Here is a 19,146-nt window from a genome sequence, read left to right on the forward strand (position 1 = left end):
TTTACGGGAGAGAATCGCGCTTGAATGTTTGTCGCCGCATTGCCATTGCAGCCAAGACAAAGAGTCGACCTCGATTCCTTTCAAATTTGAAATAAGAGAGAATTTATTTGGGCCTAGTTTGTCAAAAAGGCAATCCAACCGTAGGAAATATCGACTGGCATAACATTGTTGACACCTAGGAATCTAAACAATTTCACTGTACAAAACTTTAATGATAAAAGTCGTAAAACATCGCTTTCTTTCTGCTCCTCCAGTTGTCAGGAGTGCAGTCCACTTCTCGTAGAAAATTCGGAGACCATGCTCACCACCCTTTGCCGATGAGCCACAGCCAGTCGAGTGTAACGCCGGCAAATATGCCACCGAGAAGAAACAACACAAGTATATTCCCCAAGGCGTTTTGTTCTGGTCCCTACAAACCCATCAATCCCATAAGTGTAACGACACTGACTGCAAGTTGAAATCAATAGTAACTAGTAAGAGATTTCAAGCCTTCTATTTACAAATAAACGAACCTTATAACCTTTTGGAGCCGAAGTAAGGACACAGACGGTGAGGTAACCGTTGGTTAGCCCCAGGAAGGAAGTGAGCATTATCATCCAGCCCTGGTCCCCGTATTTTGCTGTGAAGTAGAATGCCGGGACGAGCAAGAAGCGCGAAAGAATTGCTACTGTAAGTCCTCTTCTGGACTCCAACTTAAAAAGTTCTACAAGCGGTATGTATCTCCCAATGAGATCCCACACGTTATACATCGCTATAAGAACAAGTGCATACCTGCAGTATTTCCAAGTAAGTAGACCATACAACAACATGAAAAGCCTTTAACCTCATTGTAGTGTAAAATGTACCATCTTCTAAATAATTTTTGTCTCTCGCATGTAACAGGTAAGATAGCTACTTAGATTATTTATGAAATACTAACCATCCACCCAGGCTATGAGCTCCGGTATCTTCAGATAAGAATCCGGGGAAAATTGACAGTGTCAATGCGTATATGAGAAACATGTCAAGTGCATAATCGATGTTTTGTAGGAACAATTGAGTGTTGCTTAGTCTCTCAAATCGTTTAGGGTCTTCCTCGGCCTGCACAGGTTTGAACAAGAGATCGGCCAATTGGTTACACTACTTACTAGGAGTACCTTGCTTCATAAAATCAGAAAACTAGACTTCAAAAAGAGAAATATACTTGAGGCTGCCCTGGTTCGCTGTATATGCCACCGGCAACAAGGTCAGCTGAGACGGTTTTTGATCCTTCTGAGGCGGCCTTTGAACGATAGTACTTTACAATCGGTAGCTTTGGAAACACAAATGCGTAGAGAAGAACGCATAGCAGTTCAAAAAATGCAGAGATAGCAAAAAACAGAACTGCATTAAAAGGTAATAATAGGAAATTAGTGATAAGTTGCTGAACATTATGAACAGAAATTGTTTGGTTCAAGTGTTGCATTTCGATTGAAATGCCGGAGCAAGTATACATGCTAACTAGTTCAATGATATTTACATCATTAATGAAAAAACTAGCAAAAGAGGCTCGAGCGTACTTGCTCCTTTGCGCAGGCCGTCTCTAGAACTCTCAAATGCTGCTTTTGTAATTAGCCTCAAACTGGAGGTCAGAGCCCCGGATGCAGCCAAACCAGCAAGGAAAGACTGAAGAATCAAATACCGTTAACAATATTTTCAGACATTTAAACATCAGATTAGAATTGAGACAAAATTGTCCGCCACGAAATAAGCTAACTGCAGATTACTAACTTGAATGAATTCTGGGAGCATGAATGAAAGATCGCCAACCATTCCGCCCTGAACATGAGCATCTGCAACTCCAAAGGCACCGCTAATGGCACATATGCCAATGTACGGTCCAATTCCTCCTTTCCCAGATGAAGCTAAATCCACCTATGGCCCAAAAGTGAGAAGATGAATCAAAGTGATTGGTAGCATAAATTAGGTGAAATACATTTCTGAGAATCCTAGTTTTAGGGGCATGCGTTGTACATACAAATAATCGATACCGTAATGTACAGTACTTACAACTAGAACCAAAGCAGAGCTAATGAAAAACAGTATATATCCGAATAGGTTCCTTCGCCTAGTATTCAATGTTGCCTCTTTGTATGCTAATACTGCCAGTGTTCCAAGTGCAAATGGTTGATATACAAGAGTAAGTACCCTCGCCGGGTGATATCTCTGCGCAAAGAAAGAAGCGCTGTTAAACTATTCTCGGAGCAGTTTAACTGCTTATAGAAATATCGTATTGAGCAACAGCAGCAAGTTGCCATAAACTCACTTAGAATAGAATACACACTAATGCTATCAAATTGGAGAATACCGAACACATAGAAGTCCTTAATTCTGTCGGCCATAAAGAACCTGCTTGAAGCGCGTAAGAATTGGTGTTTACTAGACAAGAAATGTAATTTAGAACCGATTTGGATAAGAATTTGGAGAAAATAAGGGTCATGAAAAGTACAATCAGTCTCCAAACTCTGAAGATTGGATGCAAGCACAGAATCGAAACCAGATAAAATACTCGAGGAACCAAGAAAGATAACGCAAAATTGGAGAAGAAAAATACCGGGAACAGGGCACTGTAGTAATCTCCTATCGTTAGCATACTGTTCCACGAGAAAAGGCACCCATTACCGAGAAGCCAACATACCACCATTGCAGTAAACTTGCCCTGCTTAGGTTGATATGTATCAGAGGGTTAGTGATCAAATAGTCGGTTGGTTTACCTGACTCGAACATTTAACTCTTTCCCAATCAGTCAGTCAAGCAATATAACCACAAACCTCAAGTTTAACGGGATCCATATTTTCGTGATTAATAGACATGGATGCCCCCTATCCGAGCTCCTGCAAATAACAGGCAGCGTAAATTAGCATGAATTGGCAGATTACTTTGTTTAAACCAGTTTATTTAAAACTTGAAATTCTACCAGAAATTCCATGAAAATACATGCTTTAACTCCACGGCTATTGGGAACCATTAATTGTGATTCATATTTGCATTTATTCATGTGCATTTCTTTGGCCTTTCTACCTTATGTTCAAGCCTTACTCCAAAGAAGATCAATAGACGATCTAACTTAATCCGACGATAAAAGATAAAAACCATTTTTAAACAGCTTTCAAGTTGGAAACAGGGGAGAGGAGAAATTTGTACAAGAAAGCATCAATCCACGCCCAAAACCTAGAATTAAAGCAGAAATCAATAGAGGCACCCGTCAAAGAGATGATCATTTGTAAAATGTAATCATGCAGACAACACAGACAAGTAGATGAACTCTAGTTAGACTTCAAATAATGAAATCCAAAGCCAAAAGTCTCCACACCGAATCACATCACCTGTGTGTGTGTGTGAGAGAGAGAGAGGGAGAGGGAGAGGGAGAGACTTACGTTTCTGAGAAGCGTGTGGGTCGAAGAATTCGGAGAGATTGTTGGATTATTTTTCATGAGATTAAGGATAACTGGGTGTTTGATCCGTTGACAGCGCAACAGAGAGAGAGAGAGAGAATTAGAGAGGGAGATAGAGAGACGAAGATGGTTATGATATTCGATTGTTTATCGTCAAAGTCAAATTTCGTTTGTTTCCTTTTATAAATATCTTCTCGTGTTGTGTGAAAACAAATTGTTTAAATCTTTTCTTCATAAGTTTTCAACTCCAAATTATTTTTAAGGCAGAAATTTACTTTATGGCCTTTAAAACTCTTTTTAATAAAGTAATCTTTTTAAACATATATTGTATCTAAAGAAATTAAGACTAATCATGTTAATAAATTTGTTTAATATTAATTAATAAATATAAATATAATTTTATTGCTAAATAAACAAAATTAAATTTTATCCGAAAAAATTAGAACTAAACCATAATTATCAAATAGTACCCTAAGTGATTCTATTTGTGGGTCTCCAACTCCAAGTCACGTTCTGCGGCTTCAGTTTGGAGTCACGTTCCACGGCTCTAGTTGTTCTAAGCAAAGGGAAGATGAATTTAATTTCGACAACGAAGATAAAGAATAAAGAATAAAGAATTAATGTTTCTGAAATAAGTAATTGAATCAAGATAAATTAAAATTTATATTAATAAATCGTTAGTTAGATTTCTTATCTTATATAACGAGACAAATTCTCTATTTACGATTTATTTTTTTATCAAAATTAAAAATACAAATAACAGAAAATTCTATAGACAATAATCTCAAGAATTAATTAATTAATTCCTACACTGCAACCATTAAATAATTGAACCAAATGGTGATAATCCTCTATGGATCTATAATATTAGGGTGTCCCTCCCTAAAGGAACAGATGAATAATAAAATAGGTTACAAAGTACTAATTCATAAATAGATTGGAAGATTAGAAAAGAGATTTACTTATTTTTTTAATAAATTGGGCAACAAAGCACAGCTTTTAAATAAACAGGTGGGAATTCCGGAATGGCCAAATTGAGATGAGCAGCCTACTCAGCCGCCGATGTTTACGAGTCAACATCTTGACTTTTGAGTATCAAACTGACCCAATTGCCCATTCTATTGTGGGCGCTTTCAAAATCGTCCCAGCAATGTAACCATATCATTGTATTGCGTTGGACATGGACAGTACCGACAACTCTGGGTTCAAGATCCAATTATGAAATCCTTGAAAAAAAAAAATAAATCGAAATATAGCTCTTATAACAAAATTAGGAGCAAAGAATCAATCAGACTGACCTGGGGAATAAATTAGGAATGCAGAAACAAAAATAATAATTGGACCAGAGAATGTAATTGCATTATAAGGATGTAATTGAATAGATCAAGTAAGTTTGAATTGATGTAACATGAAACTTATTAGTTGGAAAGTGTATGGAGAGCAATAAAGATCACAAACCACCTAATTGACACTAATATAAAATCTCCTTATGATTTAGGATCCATAATAAAATAAAGAATGTGCTAAACTAGTCTTCGATCTTGGGAGTCGTCGTGTACTGTGATTAATCCTCTCATATTTGTGGGACAGTGTGTGGGGGCCCTTAAGGTGAGGAATTTCACCTTTTACACCCAAGAATGTGCTAAACTATTAGTAAAGAGAGAAATCATGATTGTTAAGAAATTACAATTTTTCAAATAGGAACGGGTCAATCCATGAGTATACCATGAAGTTACAAAGATTGTACTTATGAACAAACCCCTAAAGTGAAATAGGCACAAAGAAGGAGTAATAAATCGGACTAGCCTACAAAAACAAAACGATCCCTCCGTAACTAGTCATCCATAATATCAAATAAATCTACTTTGTTTCTCTTGAGGATTGGATCACTTAAATATCGGAAATGAAAAAATACAAAATTTATTATGTTTCAAATTTAATTTTAAAAATTACAAAATAATTCACTAAATATGTAATTTTTTTTTTATAAATGAACTATAAGCTACAATATGTCATATAGATGCGTACGCTCAAAATATGACTCATGACACTTAAATCTCAATTGCTGCCATCTCACGGTGTCAGTGGCAAACGCTAAATACGCAATTAACCTCATATTTTTACCCTTTGCCATGCTCTTTGGCACACTTACAATAAGAGGAGGTAAGAGTACGAAAGCATACAAATTTTAGTATCTAACATGTTACTTTCTATTGTTTATTTGTTTATCAAATTTTTATTTCTAGACTAGTACTTAAATTCTTCTATTAAAATTAGGGAAGCGCTTAAATGAAAAAAATGAAAGAAAAGGAAAGAGTTATAATATAAAATTTATGACATAACTCTTATATTTTATATTTCAATGCATAAGACAAGGAGTAAGAAAATCAAAATAAAACTTTTAATTAAAAAAGACCCCTTATTTACTCCCACTTTTTCTATATAAATTTCCCAATTTTCTCTAATGGCTACATTTGAGATTTAATTTTGGATTGTTAGGCTAATATTAAGCTGAATATAATTTCTCTTTTGGGCCTTATTTATGCCCATTTACACCTTATAAAGCAATTTTAACTTCTTGGGCTGTGCCCAACGGCTGCTAGCGTAATTTGCTGACTCACTACTAGTGTAGTTACCCGTTCTAAGACTGTCCTGACACTTTATACCCTTGAACGTATCCCAAATGCCAATGCAAGACAAAAATGAAGGGTGGGGTCTTGTCCCCTAATAGGTCCTCAAACGCTCAAATAAGTTATTGTCCAGGAATGATGCAATAATGATGTAATTATACTTAATAAATAATGTACCTCACTATGCCTTTGTATAGGTATCTTGTGTTACAAGAGTGGTTGGTAAGGTTGAAATCTATAGGATGGGCCTGGAAGGTTATTCATGAGCCCCACTTGGGCCTAGAGGTGATGATGGAGGGCTAAGAGGTGAACCAAGTACTTGTTGGGCCCTTTTCTATCATAAGGCCTAACTCCTAGGTTTTAGGCTATGTTGGGCTTTGCTATCCATCATCATTTGCCCCCACTCCATATTCTAAGTAATTTGAATTGGAGGAATAGTGAGGTTAAAACTGTCCTGACCTTGGTTGAGGTTAAAATTGTTCGACTCCTACCTTCAGCCTCCAAAATCATTAGGGGAACTTTCAACTTCTACCCATCCATCTTCAACACTTATTATTGGATGGGTCATCAAGATGACTAGGATTGTTCTCCCCCTTTGCCCTAAGGAAGCATGATTGAGAGGGTGCCACCTCAACATTGTTAGGGGAAGTTGCGCCTATTTGCATTTCCTTTGGGCTTATATATGTGGAGTAACCCCATGCTTGCCATCTTGCTCTCCTATCTCCTAGCATTCAAAGTTCTCGATCTCTCTCATTGACTTCATCATCCTTACGCAATTAGGCGTGTCTGATTCTTATAGGTCTATAGATATAAAGAGAGAGCTCAAGCAATAAGGTAAGCTTGAGCTATTCCAATTCTAGGGGCCAAACCAATATTGTTATCAACAGTGGGGTGATAGTGCTTAAGGGAGAGAAAGAAAGCTCAATGAGTTTTGAGTTAGACTCGAATACCTCCTGATCGAGGAGCTCACCCATCTCAGTAAAAAGGTAGCCAAGGCTTTCATAGGTCAACGTGGGCATGATGAGGATGAGCATATCTATTCTTATTTGAAAATTCGTCATGTCCACTAAGCACTTGAGGGTATTTAGTAATTTATGCTGATGCCCTAAAGGTCAACCTTTGCATCCCCATTCACTTGATGGCCGCTAAGGTGTTCTGTCTCCTTGAGATGAACCCATCTCTAGTGGTACCAAATGAATGGAGGATTTTTTTTTCTTCTTTCTTCGTATGTTGCGTAGATAAGTAGATGCCTTTGATTGCTCAATATTTATTTTCTCCCTTTCGAGCCACAGCTTGCAAGCAAAGGCGATATTTTTTCACCACTATCGCTTGATGGTGATTCATGATAGACATTTCTTGTTCTATTGAGGAGTGAAAAAATTATTTTTTCTTGGGATTATCTCCTTGCGCGGTCCCTGCCGCTCGTGCCTCAATTTCGATAAAAGAGATAAATTATAGGTAAAAATTTTGTCCTATTATATAGGATAAAAAATCGAATTCACAACCTATTAGTACGAATTTCAATTTATTATGATCTAATCATTTGATTCATACGCGAGAGGCAAGTTGTTTCTTCTTTGTCAAGCCCAAAAAGGGTTAATTTGTTTCCCCTTCCTTTTAGAGGAAAGGAAAAATTAGCACCCCATTGATCAGATTAACAAAGGAAGAGCGGTCAATCATCAAGGAGTTTGCTTGCCTTGAGCATGTTAGTGCCCGAAAGCTCTTGCGGGATCGTTCTTTGCATCACATCAGCCTTGCCCCTCAAACATATTTGAAACCAAGGCCATCACTAGGTCATTTTCTTTCCTTTCCTTGATTGTCTTTTCTTTAAATCAATCCAACTAACACTGGTTCAACTCTCTGTGATGTTAGACCATATGTTTGACAAAACTTGGTTCTTTGAGGGTGGCGCGACCACCAAGGAGTCGATAAAAGTCAATTGCAAGAAGCGTCAAACTGAGGAATTGATCCTTCTTCGGGCAAGAAAATGTCTAGCCCGACTCCTTAGCATGTTTTGCGCCCTGCTCGTTCAATGGTTCCCTTCTCATCAAGGGCCCACCCCAAAGGGAAAGAAATCCAAGTGCTTGCGGGACCAGCCAAGGTGTCAAGCCGAGGGCCAATTATTTACCCAAATGGTAGGTCTATGAGCAAGACACTATTCAAAAGGTGATATGTCTCGATAATTAGTACTCGGGTCTGCGACTCCCTTAGACCAATCCTTTACTGCCAAGCTCACCTCTAAGTGCCTAGGAGATATCGAGTACGGTTGTCAGCTGGCTAAGCTTCCTTTACTCTTAACTCCCTCAATGCCGCCTTCTGTTACTTACATATTGCTCCTTTGCAAGGTGCTATTTGCTACAACGAACTCACCACACCAAGCGCCTTGGCAAGTCTGAACCAAGGTGGTTCACTATGAGCAAGGGTAGCCAATTTGCCTCTCTAGGCTGAATCAGACATGCACAAGAAGGCTGAGGTTGAGGCAAATGTAGAACTCTCTTGACTGAGATAGAGGCTTCCTAGAAGCTGAAGAGCAACAACAGTGTGAGGATTAAAGTCCTAATCTTAAATAGTAAAAAAAAAAAAAATTAAAGTAAGGATGAAGAATACATGAGATTTATAGTAATTCACTATTAATGTAAAAACTACATTTATTATCCCCGTTGTGAGTTTTTCTCTATAATTAAATTAGAGATTATAAGAATACACACCAACACTCCACTCTAATATATAAGCAAAATTAAGACAATAAAAATACATATAAAAACTCAAAACTATGTTTATTATAAAATTATACATAAAATTTCTTCTAGGAGGCTCCACCCTTTACAACCCTAGGCAGGGGGCTTTGCCCCCTACAACCCACGGGAAGGGGTTTTATCACCTCTCTTTCAACTCTCATGTCGACCTTACCATAAAAGTTGATCTGTGTATTAACTCTGCGTAAGAGTAATATATGCCAATGTAATAATTAGGCTCCACGCACTAACAAAGTCGAGTAGACCACCTCTAACAAGCACTTGACTATTCTCACCGAGCAAAAAGAGAGGGATCCAACTAGCCTCAATGAGGTGGCAGAGAACTTCTCCAAAATATCCTTGTCATGAGCAGGGCTGACTTAAGAGTTGATAGGGTCTTAGACAATAATTAGTTTAGTGGCCTTTTAAAAAATAATAAAATTATTAAAAAATATATTTTTCTTATTTTTTGATATGTAAAATCACTAATTAAATTTTTTATATTTTAGTTTAGAATGTAAATATTTTTCAATTGACAATATAGACAAGAAAAAAAGATATGAAAACGCAAAAATTGAATAAGCAAAAAATGTGAAAAATTTATAACTAGGTTTGTAAATTAAAAATTTATTGATTTATTTTTATTTTTTTTCTTTAATGCCTAGATAAGTGCAAATTCCCCCGACGAAATTTCATTCAAAAAATTATTTTATCAAATTATTATTCTAAAATAATATTATTTCTTGTCATTTTTTTAGTTGTATTATTAGTTTATATTATATTATTCATTGTCTAACATTGAAAAATAATCTGTAAACTTAAAAAATTGAGAATCTCCTCGTCTAAATGACATTTCATTATACATTATCTAAAATTGAAAAATGATCCGTAAATTTGAGAAATTAGAGTCTTTTCGTTTAAAAGAAATAATCAAATAAACAGAGTATAAATTTAAAAAAATATATCATAAAATAAAATTAATGATTTTAGATCTCAAAATATAAAAAATAAATTTTAATTAATTATTAATTTTAGACCCCTCCTCCTTGGGCCCTAGGCATAGACCTTCAGCCGGGCCTGGCCACGAGTTGGGAGCTTGGATTCCAAAGGTGTAAGTTGAGGTGACCTAAGCCACCCTTTCTTGTGACTGGAACCTATGCTACTCCATGGAAGAAGGCTCTGCCCAACTTTGGGGAAACCAAGGAGCTGCTCAGTCGCCTCTGAGCCCATCAGTCTAGGACGATGCGCCCCAGATATCCCGATGGCGACTGAGTCCACTCTTAAAGATCAGAATATAGCCAGGTCTTGGAGGAGTGGTTTAGATTTTTCCTTTTATTTTTTCATGTAGTTGGCCCTCGACCTTTTTCTTGTACTTAAGCCTCGAGTTGCCCCTTTTTCCTTGAAATAAATACAACTTTTGTGCTCGACTCCTTTGAGTTTAATTTCATCATTTATTTCTTCTATCCTTAATTCAGTTTTTAGTGATTTAGATGTCCAAGGGATCTCAGCTTAGGAGTCTCGAGCACGAGAGACTTGAGTACGATCGAGTGGGGTGGTCCCTTCTTTACTTAGGCTGTGTTAAGGAACATTATTCATCAAAAAATTACCTTTTTCTTTTAAAGTAGATTATTTCTTCGATGATCATCTAGGTAGGGTGATCCCCTTCTTGGATATATGACACATCAAAGAGTATTAAAAAATCATCTCAAGTTTTGTACATTTCATATTTTTGGAAATTATATTGTTCTAAAGAGTTTTTAGTCTCTCGTTACAATAAATAAATAAATAAATAAATTATCATTAATGACGGAATTTAGCAATTGAAAAACATAATGACCAAAAAAAAAAAAATTAATGATAGATTTAGAGTTAAAATTTTTTCGTCTCTGATTTTAGCAATGGAAATTTTTCTTTCTTAAATTTTTTTTCTATCAAAGACAGAATCAAATATGAAAAATTTTTGTGTCTAATTTCAAAAACAAAAAAAAAAAAAAAATTCTATTTTTGATTTTTTTTAGAGATAGAATTTGTGTTTAGAGATGGAAAAAAATTCAGTCTCTGTTATTGATGTAAATGATATAATTTGAAATTTAAATTATGTAATTTAAAATTTAAAATTTTCAAATGCTTATTTTTTAAATTTAATTATTTAAAATGATATTGTTTAAAATTTAATCATTTGAATAACTATTTGATAAGATTTTAAAATTTACTTATTTTAATCATTATAATATAATAAAGAAATCTAAAAATTATAATACGTACATATATATACATATACCTAAATAAATATATATGCGTTTATAAGGCAAATAACATTTGTTTGATCTTCAATTTTATATTTTTTAATAAATTAAATTAATACATAGTACTTTAATTTATCTTATAATAATTATTAAATTTTAATTTTATTACAAATTTGTCCCTTGTTAAAAAAATTGTCAAGAAATTATAATGTGATATATAAAAAAAAATAAAAAATATAGAAATAGCGATTATTAATAACAACCATTTGTAACCACTGTGCTATACTTTACAGTGAAAGAACCCATCACTAGGGTTCTTTCTACTTTGTTGAAAATTATTGGGTTTTATTTTAAGTCATTTTTCTTTAATTTCTCAAAAAATTCTCACCAAAATAAAAAAAAAACTTTTCTATTTGTCTACTAAAATTTTACGACAAATATCATATATATGTGAGATTATATATGTACATGCATATATATAAATATATATCTGTACAAGATCTTTAATATGTTAAGCAACAATCGTCAGTAATTGTTGCTTCTTTGTTTTTATTTTTTATTTTTTCTTATTTTATATATTTGCATCATGATATTTTTTTGTGGTGTTTGATAAAATTTTTAAATAAGAAATTGTAACAAGATCAAAAGTTTAATAATTGCTATAATACAAATTAAAATAAAGACTATTTGTTAAAATATAATTGCTATATTCATGTTAATATATGTAAATATGTGCTTACACATGTGTATATATACATCTATACATACTAAGTACGTGAATATGTAAATGTGCATGTATATTGGTATATATATATATGTACGTACATATATGTATATGTACAACGAAGGCTTATGTATATATAAATATAATATCTATAGGTACATATACGTATATACATAATACATGTAAATATTTTTAATAAATACATGTATGTATACATATTTTTTATTAGTGAACAAAATAAAATATTTTAAAATTAATATCTAATTAATTTTTTTAATTTAAATTACATTCAATTTTTCCCTAGAGTCTGAGTTTAGAGACGAAAAAAAAATTATATAATTATAATCTATATAGTCCAAATGAAGTCTACTAATTATAGGTGTACGTTCCCCAAAGAAACAACATAAACGCTTCTAAATTCTCTATCAAAGTCCAAAGGAAATCTTCAATATGAGCTCGCTCATCATGGCCCAATAATATCATGTTTACAATGACAAGGTAACCCAGCTTCAATACATCGTCTACAGCTAGATCATGTTTGGTATTAGTAGTACCATGATGTCGTCCCCAGACACGACCCCTTGCTACTGTAGGAATAGTCGCTCTCGTAAACTATCATCACCAACGGGCCTCGCTTGCAAAATTTGCTTATCAATGGGGCTAAAATGAAGTCTACTAATAAGGATGAACTCTTGCTTCCCATACCTATATGCCATTCTACTAATCTCGAACCACATTTTATCATGGCGAGCACTAGGAAATGTTACCTCCCTGAACAGAACTTGATGGATCAATTGTGGTGCACTCATTTGGAGGAATAAGGGGATTTGCATGAAATGTCCTAGTGGGTCCTTCACGAATCTATCCAACACTCTATAATGGGTGAGAGCCTCATGAACTAATCTAAGTCGGTGGATCCCACAATGAGTAGTAGCACGTGTTTTGGGCAGTAGTACCTGGCTATGGTGAACATAAGTAAATTGCCTGGTGGGCTACTGCTCGTCATCCATCTATATAAAAAGAAAAAACAATACAAATTTTTTAGGTAATCCATTAGGCTTCATCAACTCACTCTTTCATGTGGTCTGGTCGGACTATATCATGGTATTAAGTTTGATAGGACTATATAACTGGATTAAGTCTGATCGACCATCATTCAGACTTTATCGTGGAATGAAGTCATGACACTTCATGACACGATGATGAAGTCTAATCGGACCTTATCGTGGGATGAAGTCGAATGTTCTATCCTATCGGACTTTATCGTGGGATGAAGTCCGGTTCCATTTCTGTTTCAAAAACTTTTGCTTGAATGCTTAAATCTCATTCATGTGGTCCGATCGGACTATATCGTGATATTAAGTCTAATAGGACTATATCGTTGGATTAGGTCTGATCGAGCTTCATGACACGATCTTGGGATGAAGTCGGATGTTCTAACTTGCGGTGAGGTGGTGATGCGCCTTGCGGTGTGGTGGTTCGCAACGGTAGCATTATGGTAGCACTTTGGGTCTTATGGAGATAGATTCGATCTGGCTTTATGGTTGTCGAATTTCAAATGTGTTGGGGATTATTTTGTAATGGTTAGGGTATTTTGGTCTTTGTAATGCTGACGTCAAAATGGTCATTTTTTCATTTCAGTCATTTGTTCGGTAACCCACTTTGTACATTTAGCATGGCCCTTCAAATAAACGGTGGGAATTCCAGAATCTAAACAATTTCACACTGTACAAAACTCAATGATAAAAGTCGTAAAACATCGCTTTCTTTCTGCTTCTCCAGTCCACAGGAGTCCAGTTCTCGCAGAAATTTCGGAAGAGTAGGCTCACCACCCTTTGCCGATGAGCCACAACCAGTCGAGTGTAACGCCGGCAAATATGCCACCGAGAAGAAACAACACAAGTATATTCCCCAAGGCGTTTTGTTCTGGTCCCTACAAACCCATCAATCCCATAAGTGTTCGGGTTAGAATAACGACAGTGACTGCCAGTTGTAATCAATAGTAATAGATTTCAAGCCTTCTATTTACAAATAAACGAACCTTGTAACCTTTTGGAGCTGAAGTAAGGACACAGACAGTGAGGTAACCGTTGGTTAGCCCTAGGAAGGAAGTGAGCATTATCATCCAGCCCTGGTCCCCGTATTTTGCTGTGAAGTAGAATGCCGGGACGAGCAAGAAGCGCGAAAGAATTGCTACTGTAAGTCCTCTTCTCGACTCCAACTTAAAAAGTTCTATAAGCGGTATGTATCTCCCAATGAGATCCCACACGTTATACATCGCTATAAGAACAAGTGCATACCTACAGTATTTCCAAATAAGTAGACCATACAACAACAACAACATGAAAAGCCTCTAACCCCATTGTAGTGTAAAATGTACCATCTTCGAAATAATTTTTGTTTCTCACATGTAACAGGTAAGATTAGCTACTTAGATGATTTATGCAATACTAACCATCCACCCAGTCTATGAGCTCCGGTATCTTCAGATAAGAATCCGGGGAAAATTGACAGTGTCAATGCGTATATGAGAAACATGTCAAGTGCATAATCGATGTTTTGTACGAACAATTGAGTGTTGCTTAGTCTCTCAAATCGTTTAGGGTCTTCCTCGGCCTGCACAGGTTTGAACAAAAGATCGGTCAATTGGTTACTACTTACTAGGAGTACCTTGCTTCATAAAATCACAAAACTAGACTTCAAAAAAGAAATATACTTGAGGCCGCCCTGGTTCGCTGTATATGCCACCGGCAACTAGGTCAGCTGAGACGGTTTTTGATCCTTCTGAGGCGGCCTTTGAACGATAGTACTTTACAATCGGTAGCTTTGGAAACACAAATGCGTAGAGAAGAACGCATAGCAGTTCAAAAAATGCAGAGATAGCAAAAAACAGAACTGCATTAAAAGGTAATAATAGGAAATTAGTGATAAGTTGCTGAACATTATGAACATAAATTGTTTGGTTCAAGTATTGCATTTCGATTGAAATGCCGGAGCAAGTATACATGCTAACTAGTTCAATGATATTTACATCATTAATGAAAAAACTAGCAAAAGAGGCTCGAGCGTACTTGCTCCTTTGCGCAGGCCGTCTCTAGAACTCTCAAATGCTGCTTTTGTAATTAGCCTCAAACTGGAGGTCAGAGCCCCGGATGCAGCCAAACCAGCAAGGAAAGACTGAAGAATCAAATACCGGTAACAATATTTTCAGACATGTAAATATCTTATCAGAATTGAGACAAAATTGTCAGCCACGAAATAAGCTAACTGCAGATTACTAACTTGAATGAATTCTGGGAGCATGAATGAAAGATCGCCAACCATTCCGCCCTGAACATGAGCATCTGCAACTCCAAAGGCACCGCTAATGGCACATATGCCAATGTACGCTCCAATTCCTCCTTTCCCAGATGTAGCTAAATCCACCTATGGCACAAAAGTGAGAAGATGAATCAAAGTGATTGGTAGCATAAATTGGGTGAAATACATTTATGAGAATCCTAGTTTTAGGGGCATGCGTTGTACATACAAATAATCGATAGCGTAATGTACAGTACTTACAACTAGAACCAAAGCAGAGCTAATGAAAAACAGTATATATCCGAAGAGGTTCCTTCGCCTAGTATTCAATTTTGCCTCTTTGTATGCTAATACTGCCAGTGTTCCAAGCGCAAATGGTTGATATACAAGAGTAAGTACCCTCGTCGGGTGATATCTCTGCACAAAGAAAGAAGCGCTGCTTATAGAAATAGCGTATTGAGCAACAGCGGCAAGTTCCCATACACTCAGAATAGATTACACACTAATGCTATCAAATTGGACAATACCGAACACATAGAAATCCTTAATTCTGTCAGCCATAAAGAACAGTAACTCTGCTTGAAGCGCGTAAGAATTGGTGTTTACTAGACGAGAAATGTAATTTAAAACCGATTTGGATAAGAATTTGGAGAAAATAAGGATGATATAAAGTACAATCAGTCTCCAAACTGTGAAGATTGGATGCAAGTAAATTAGAAATAACACCACAGAATCAAAACCAGATAAAATAATCGAGGAACCAAGAAAGATAATGCAAAATTGGAGAAGAAAAATACCGGGAACAGGGTACTGTAGTAATCTCCTATCGTTAGCATACTGTTCCACGAGAAAACGCACCCATTACCGAGAAGCCAACATACCACCATTGCAGTAAACTTGCCCTGCTTAGGTTGATATGTATCAGTGGGTTAGTGATCAAATAGCAGGTTGGTTTACCTGACTCGAAAATTTAACTCTTTCCCAATCAGTCAGTCAAAGTAATATAACCACAAACCTCAAGTTTAACGGGATCCATATTTTCGTGATTAATAGACATGGATGCCACCTATCCGAGCTCCTGCAAATAACAGGCCGCGTAAATTAGCATGAATCGGCAGATTACTTGGTTTAAGTCAGTTTATGTAAAACTTGAAATTCTACCAGAAATTCCTTGAAAATACATGCTTTAACTCCACGGCTATTGAGAACCATTAATTGTGATTCATATTTGCATTTATTCATGTGCATTTCTTTGGCCTTTCTACCTTTTGTTCAAGTCTTACTCCAAAGAAGATCAATAGACGATCTAACTTAATCCGACGATAAAAGATAAAACCATTTTTAAACAGCTTTCAAGTTGGAAACGGGGGACAGGAGAAATTTGTACAACCGGGGAGATAATCATTTGGAAAATGTAGTCATGCAGACAACACGGACAAGTAGATGAACCCTAGTTAGACTTCAAATAATGAAATCCAAAGCCAAGTCTCCACACCGAATCACATCACCTATCACTTGGAAATATAAGAAACTATGCACCTGTGTGTGTGTGTGTGTGTGTGTGTGTGTGAGAGAGAGAGAGAGAGAGAGAGAGAGAGAGGGAGAGGGAGAGGGAGAGGGAGAGGGAGAGAAAGAGACTTACGTTTCTGAGAAGCGTGTGGGTCGAAGAATTCGGAGAGATTCTGGGATTATTTTTCATGAGATTAAGGGTAACTGGGTGTTTGATCCATTGACAGCGCAACAGAGAGAGAGAGAGGGAGGGAGGACGAGAGGGAGATTAAGGGTAACTCAGTTATCAAATATCAAGATCCCTTATTCTTTTTCTATAAAAATTACCCAATTTTCTCTAATGGCTACATTTGAGATTTAATTTTGGATTATTAGGCTAATATTAAGCTGATTATAATTTCTCTTTTGGGCCTTATTTATGCCAATTTTCACCTTTTAAAACAATTTTAACTTTTTGGGTTGTGCTCAACGGTGACGGATGTAATAGTGAGCTGCCTTGAGTTGAAGTCCAGAGCAGCTCACAACAAAATTTATTTTTATAATGTAATTTTTTTAATTTTTTAATTGTAGCCCAATCTTAATTTAGTCCAGTCCAGCCCATCTCACTTGTCTGGATCCATCCCTGGTTCCCAACGGGTGCTAGCGTAATTTGCTCAATCCCTACTAGCATAGTTGCCTGTCCTAAGACTGTCTTGACACTTTCTACCCTTGAACATATCCCAAATGCCTCTGTAAGACAAGAAAGAAGGGTGGGGTTTTGTCCCCTAGTAGGTTTTCAAAAGCTCAAATTAGTTATTATTTGAGAATAATGCAATAGTGATGTAATTATAACATAATAAATGGCATAACTAACTCGTTGAGTACTATGCCTTTGTATAGGTATCTTGTGTTACAAGAGTGGTTGGTAAGGATGAAATCTGGAGGATGGGCCTGGAAGGTTATTCATGAGCCTCACTTGGGCTTAGGGACGATAACAAGTATTTGTTGGGCCCTTTTCTATCCTAAGGCCTAACTCCTAGGTTTTAGGCTACGTTGGGTTTTGCCATCCATCATCATTTGCCCCCTACTCCATATTCTAAGTAATTTGAATTGAGGGAATAGTGAGGTTAAAACTGTCTTGACCTTGGTTGAGGATAAAATTGTTCGACTCCTATCTCTGGCTTCCAAAATCATTAAGGGTGTCTTTGATAGGGGTGAAAAATGAGGGTGGAATTCGAATTCCATCTAAATTTCAATAAATTTTATCAAACAGTTTTTCAATTCCATAAAATTCGAATTCCATCTTAGTTCAAAAAGTAAAGATTTTTCTTAAAATCAATGAATTGGAATTCCTAGGGGTTGGAGTGAGAATTGGAATTTCATGAAATTGGAATTCCACTATCATTTTCCTCCTTTATCAAACGCACCCTAAGGGAATTTTCAATTTCTACCTATCCCTTTTCAACACTTATTATTAGATGGGTCATCAGTCTATTTACCTTAATAAGATGATGAGGATCGTTCTCTCCCATTTTCCTAAGGAAACATGATTGAGAGGGTGCCACCTCAACATTATTAGGGGAAGTTGCGCCTATTTGCATTTCCTTTGGGCTTATATATATGGAGGAACCCCACACTTGCCATCTTGCTCTTCTATCTCCCAGCATTCAAAGTTCTTGATCTCTTTCCTCGACCTAATCATCCTCAAGCAATTAGGTGTGTTTTCTTTTTACAAGTCTATAGATATAAAGAGAGAGCTCGAGCAATGAGGTAAGCTCGAGCTATTCCAATTCTAGGGGCCAAACCAATCTTGTTATCAACAATAGGGTAATAGTGTTTAAGGGAGAAAAAAAAAGCTTAGAGAGCTTTGAGTAAGACTCGAATGCCTCTTAAGTGAGGAGCTCACCTATCTTAGTAAAAAGGTAGTCGAGACTTTCATAGGTCAACATGGGCTTGATGCGGATCAGCATACCTATTTTTATTCGAAAATTTGCCATGCCCACCAAGCTCTCAAGAGTAGTCTAGTAATTTATGTTGATGTCCTAAGGTTAGCCTTTGCATCCCTATTCACTTGATGGCTGCCACTACAAAAAAATGAGTGTTTAGCGGTGATTTTTTTACGACGATTATGTAAACTGCCACAAAACATAGTATATAGAACCGTCGTTAAGTACTTATTTTGCGACAATTTTCTTTTCATTTTGCTGCAATTAACAAAAATCTCTGCAAAATTTTAAAATTAAACAATTTTTAAAAAAATTTGTGGCGGTTTTCTAGAACTGTGGCAAAATTTATAAAATAATTGAAAATTTTTAAAATTAATTTAAATTACCATTTTGTTGTGGTGAGAAACCGTCGCTAAAATTATTAATTTTAAAATTAAAAATTTAATTTAGTTGCAGTTTCCATAAGTCGTCGCTAAATTTTGAATAATTTAAAAATTAATTTAAATTATCATTTTGCGGCGATCTTAAATCGTCACTAAATTTTGAATAATTTTAAATTTAATTTAAATTATCATTTTGCGGCGGTCAAAAGCCGTCGCTAAAACTATTAATTTAACAAATTTAAGAAATAATATAATAATTAAAAAATAAAATTTATCAACGA

At 35.8% G+C, this 19,146-nt stretch overlaps 1 protein-coding gene across 5 annotated transcripts; it reads right to left on the minus strand.

Moving 5' to 3' along the window:
- Positions 1-78: 78 nt before the first annotated feature.
- LOC127792206 (equilibrative nucleotide transporter 3-like) lies at positions 79-16,765 on the minus strand. Of its 5 annotated transcripts, none has more exons than XM_052322632.1 (10): positions 16,691-16,729; positions 2,790-2,852; positions 2,573-2,677; positions 2,029-2,184; positions 1,750-1,893; positions 1,539-1,644; positions 1,184-1,362; positions 920-1,080; positions 513-771; positions 79-409 (listed from the first exon to the last, which is right to left on the minus strand). In XM_052322632.1, the coding sequence occupies exons 2-10, from the start codon at positions 2,829-2,831 to the stop codon at positions 302-304; spliced, it is 1,260 nt and encodes a 419-aa protein (XP_052178592.1). In that variant the 5' UTR covers positions 2,832-2,852; positions 16,691-16,729; the 3' UTR covers positions 79-301. The 5 variants fall into 5 exon arrangements, with proteins under 5 accessions (XP_052178592.1, XP_052178591.1, XP_052178593.1 ...); XM_052322631.1 differs by lacking the exon at positions 16,691-16,729 and adding an exon at positions 3,396-3,549; XM_052322633.1 differs by lacking the exon at positions 16,691-16,729 and adding an exon at positions 2,936-3,330.
- Between the last annotated feature and the right edge of the window lie 2,381 nt (positions 16,766-19,146).

This window comes from Diospyros lotus, chromosome 15 (genome assembly GCF_014633365.1).
Source record: "Diospyros lotus cultivar Yz01 chromosome 15, ASM1463336v1, whole genome shotgun sequence".
Taxonomy (NCBI): Eukaryota; Viridiplantae; Streptophyta; class Magnoliopsida; order Ericales; family Ebenaceae; genus Diospyros; species Diospyros lotus.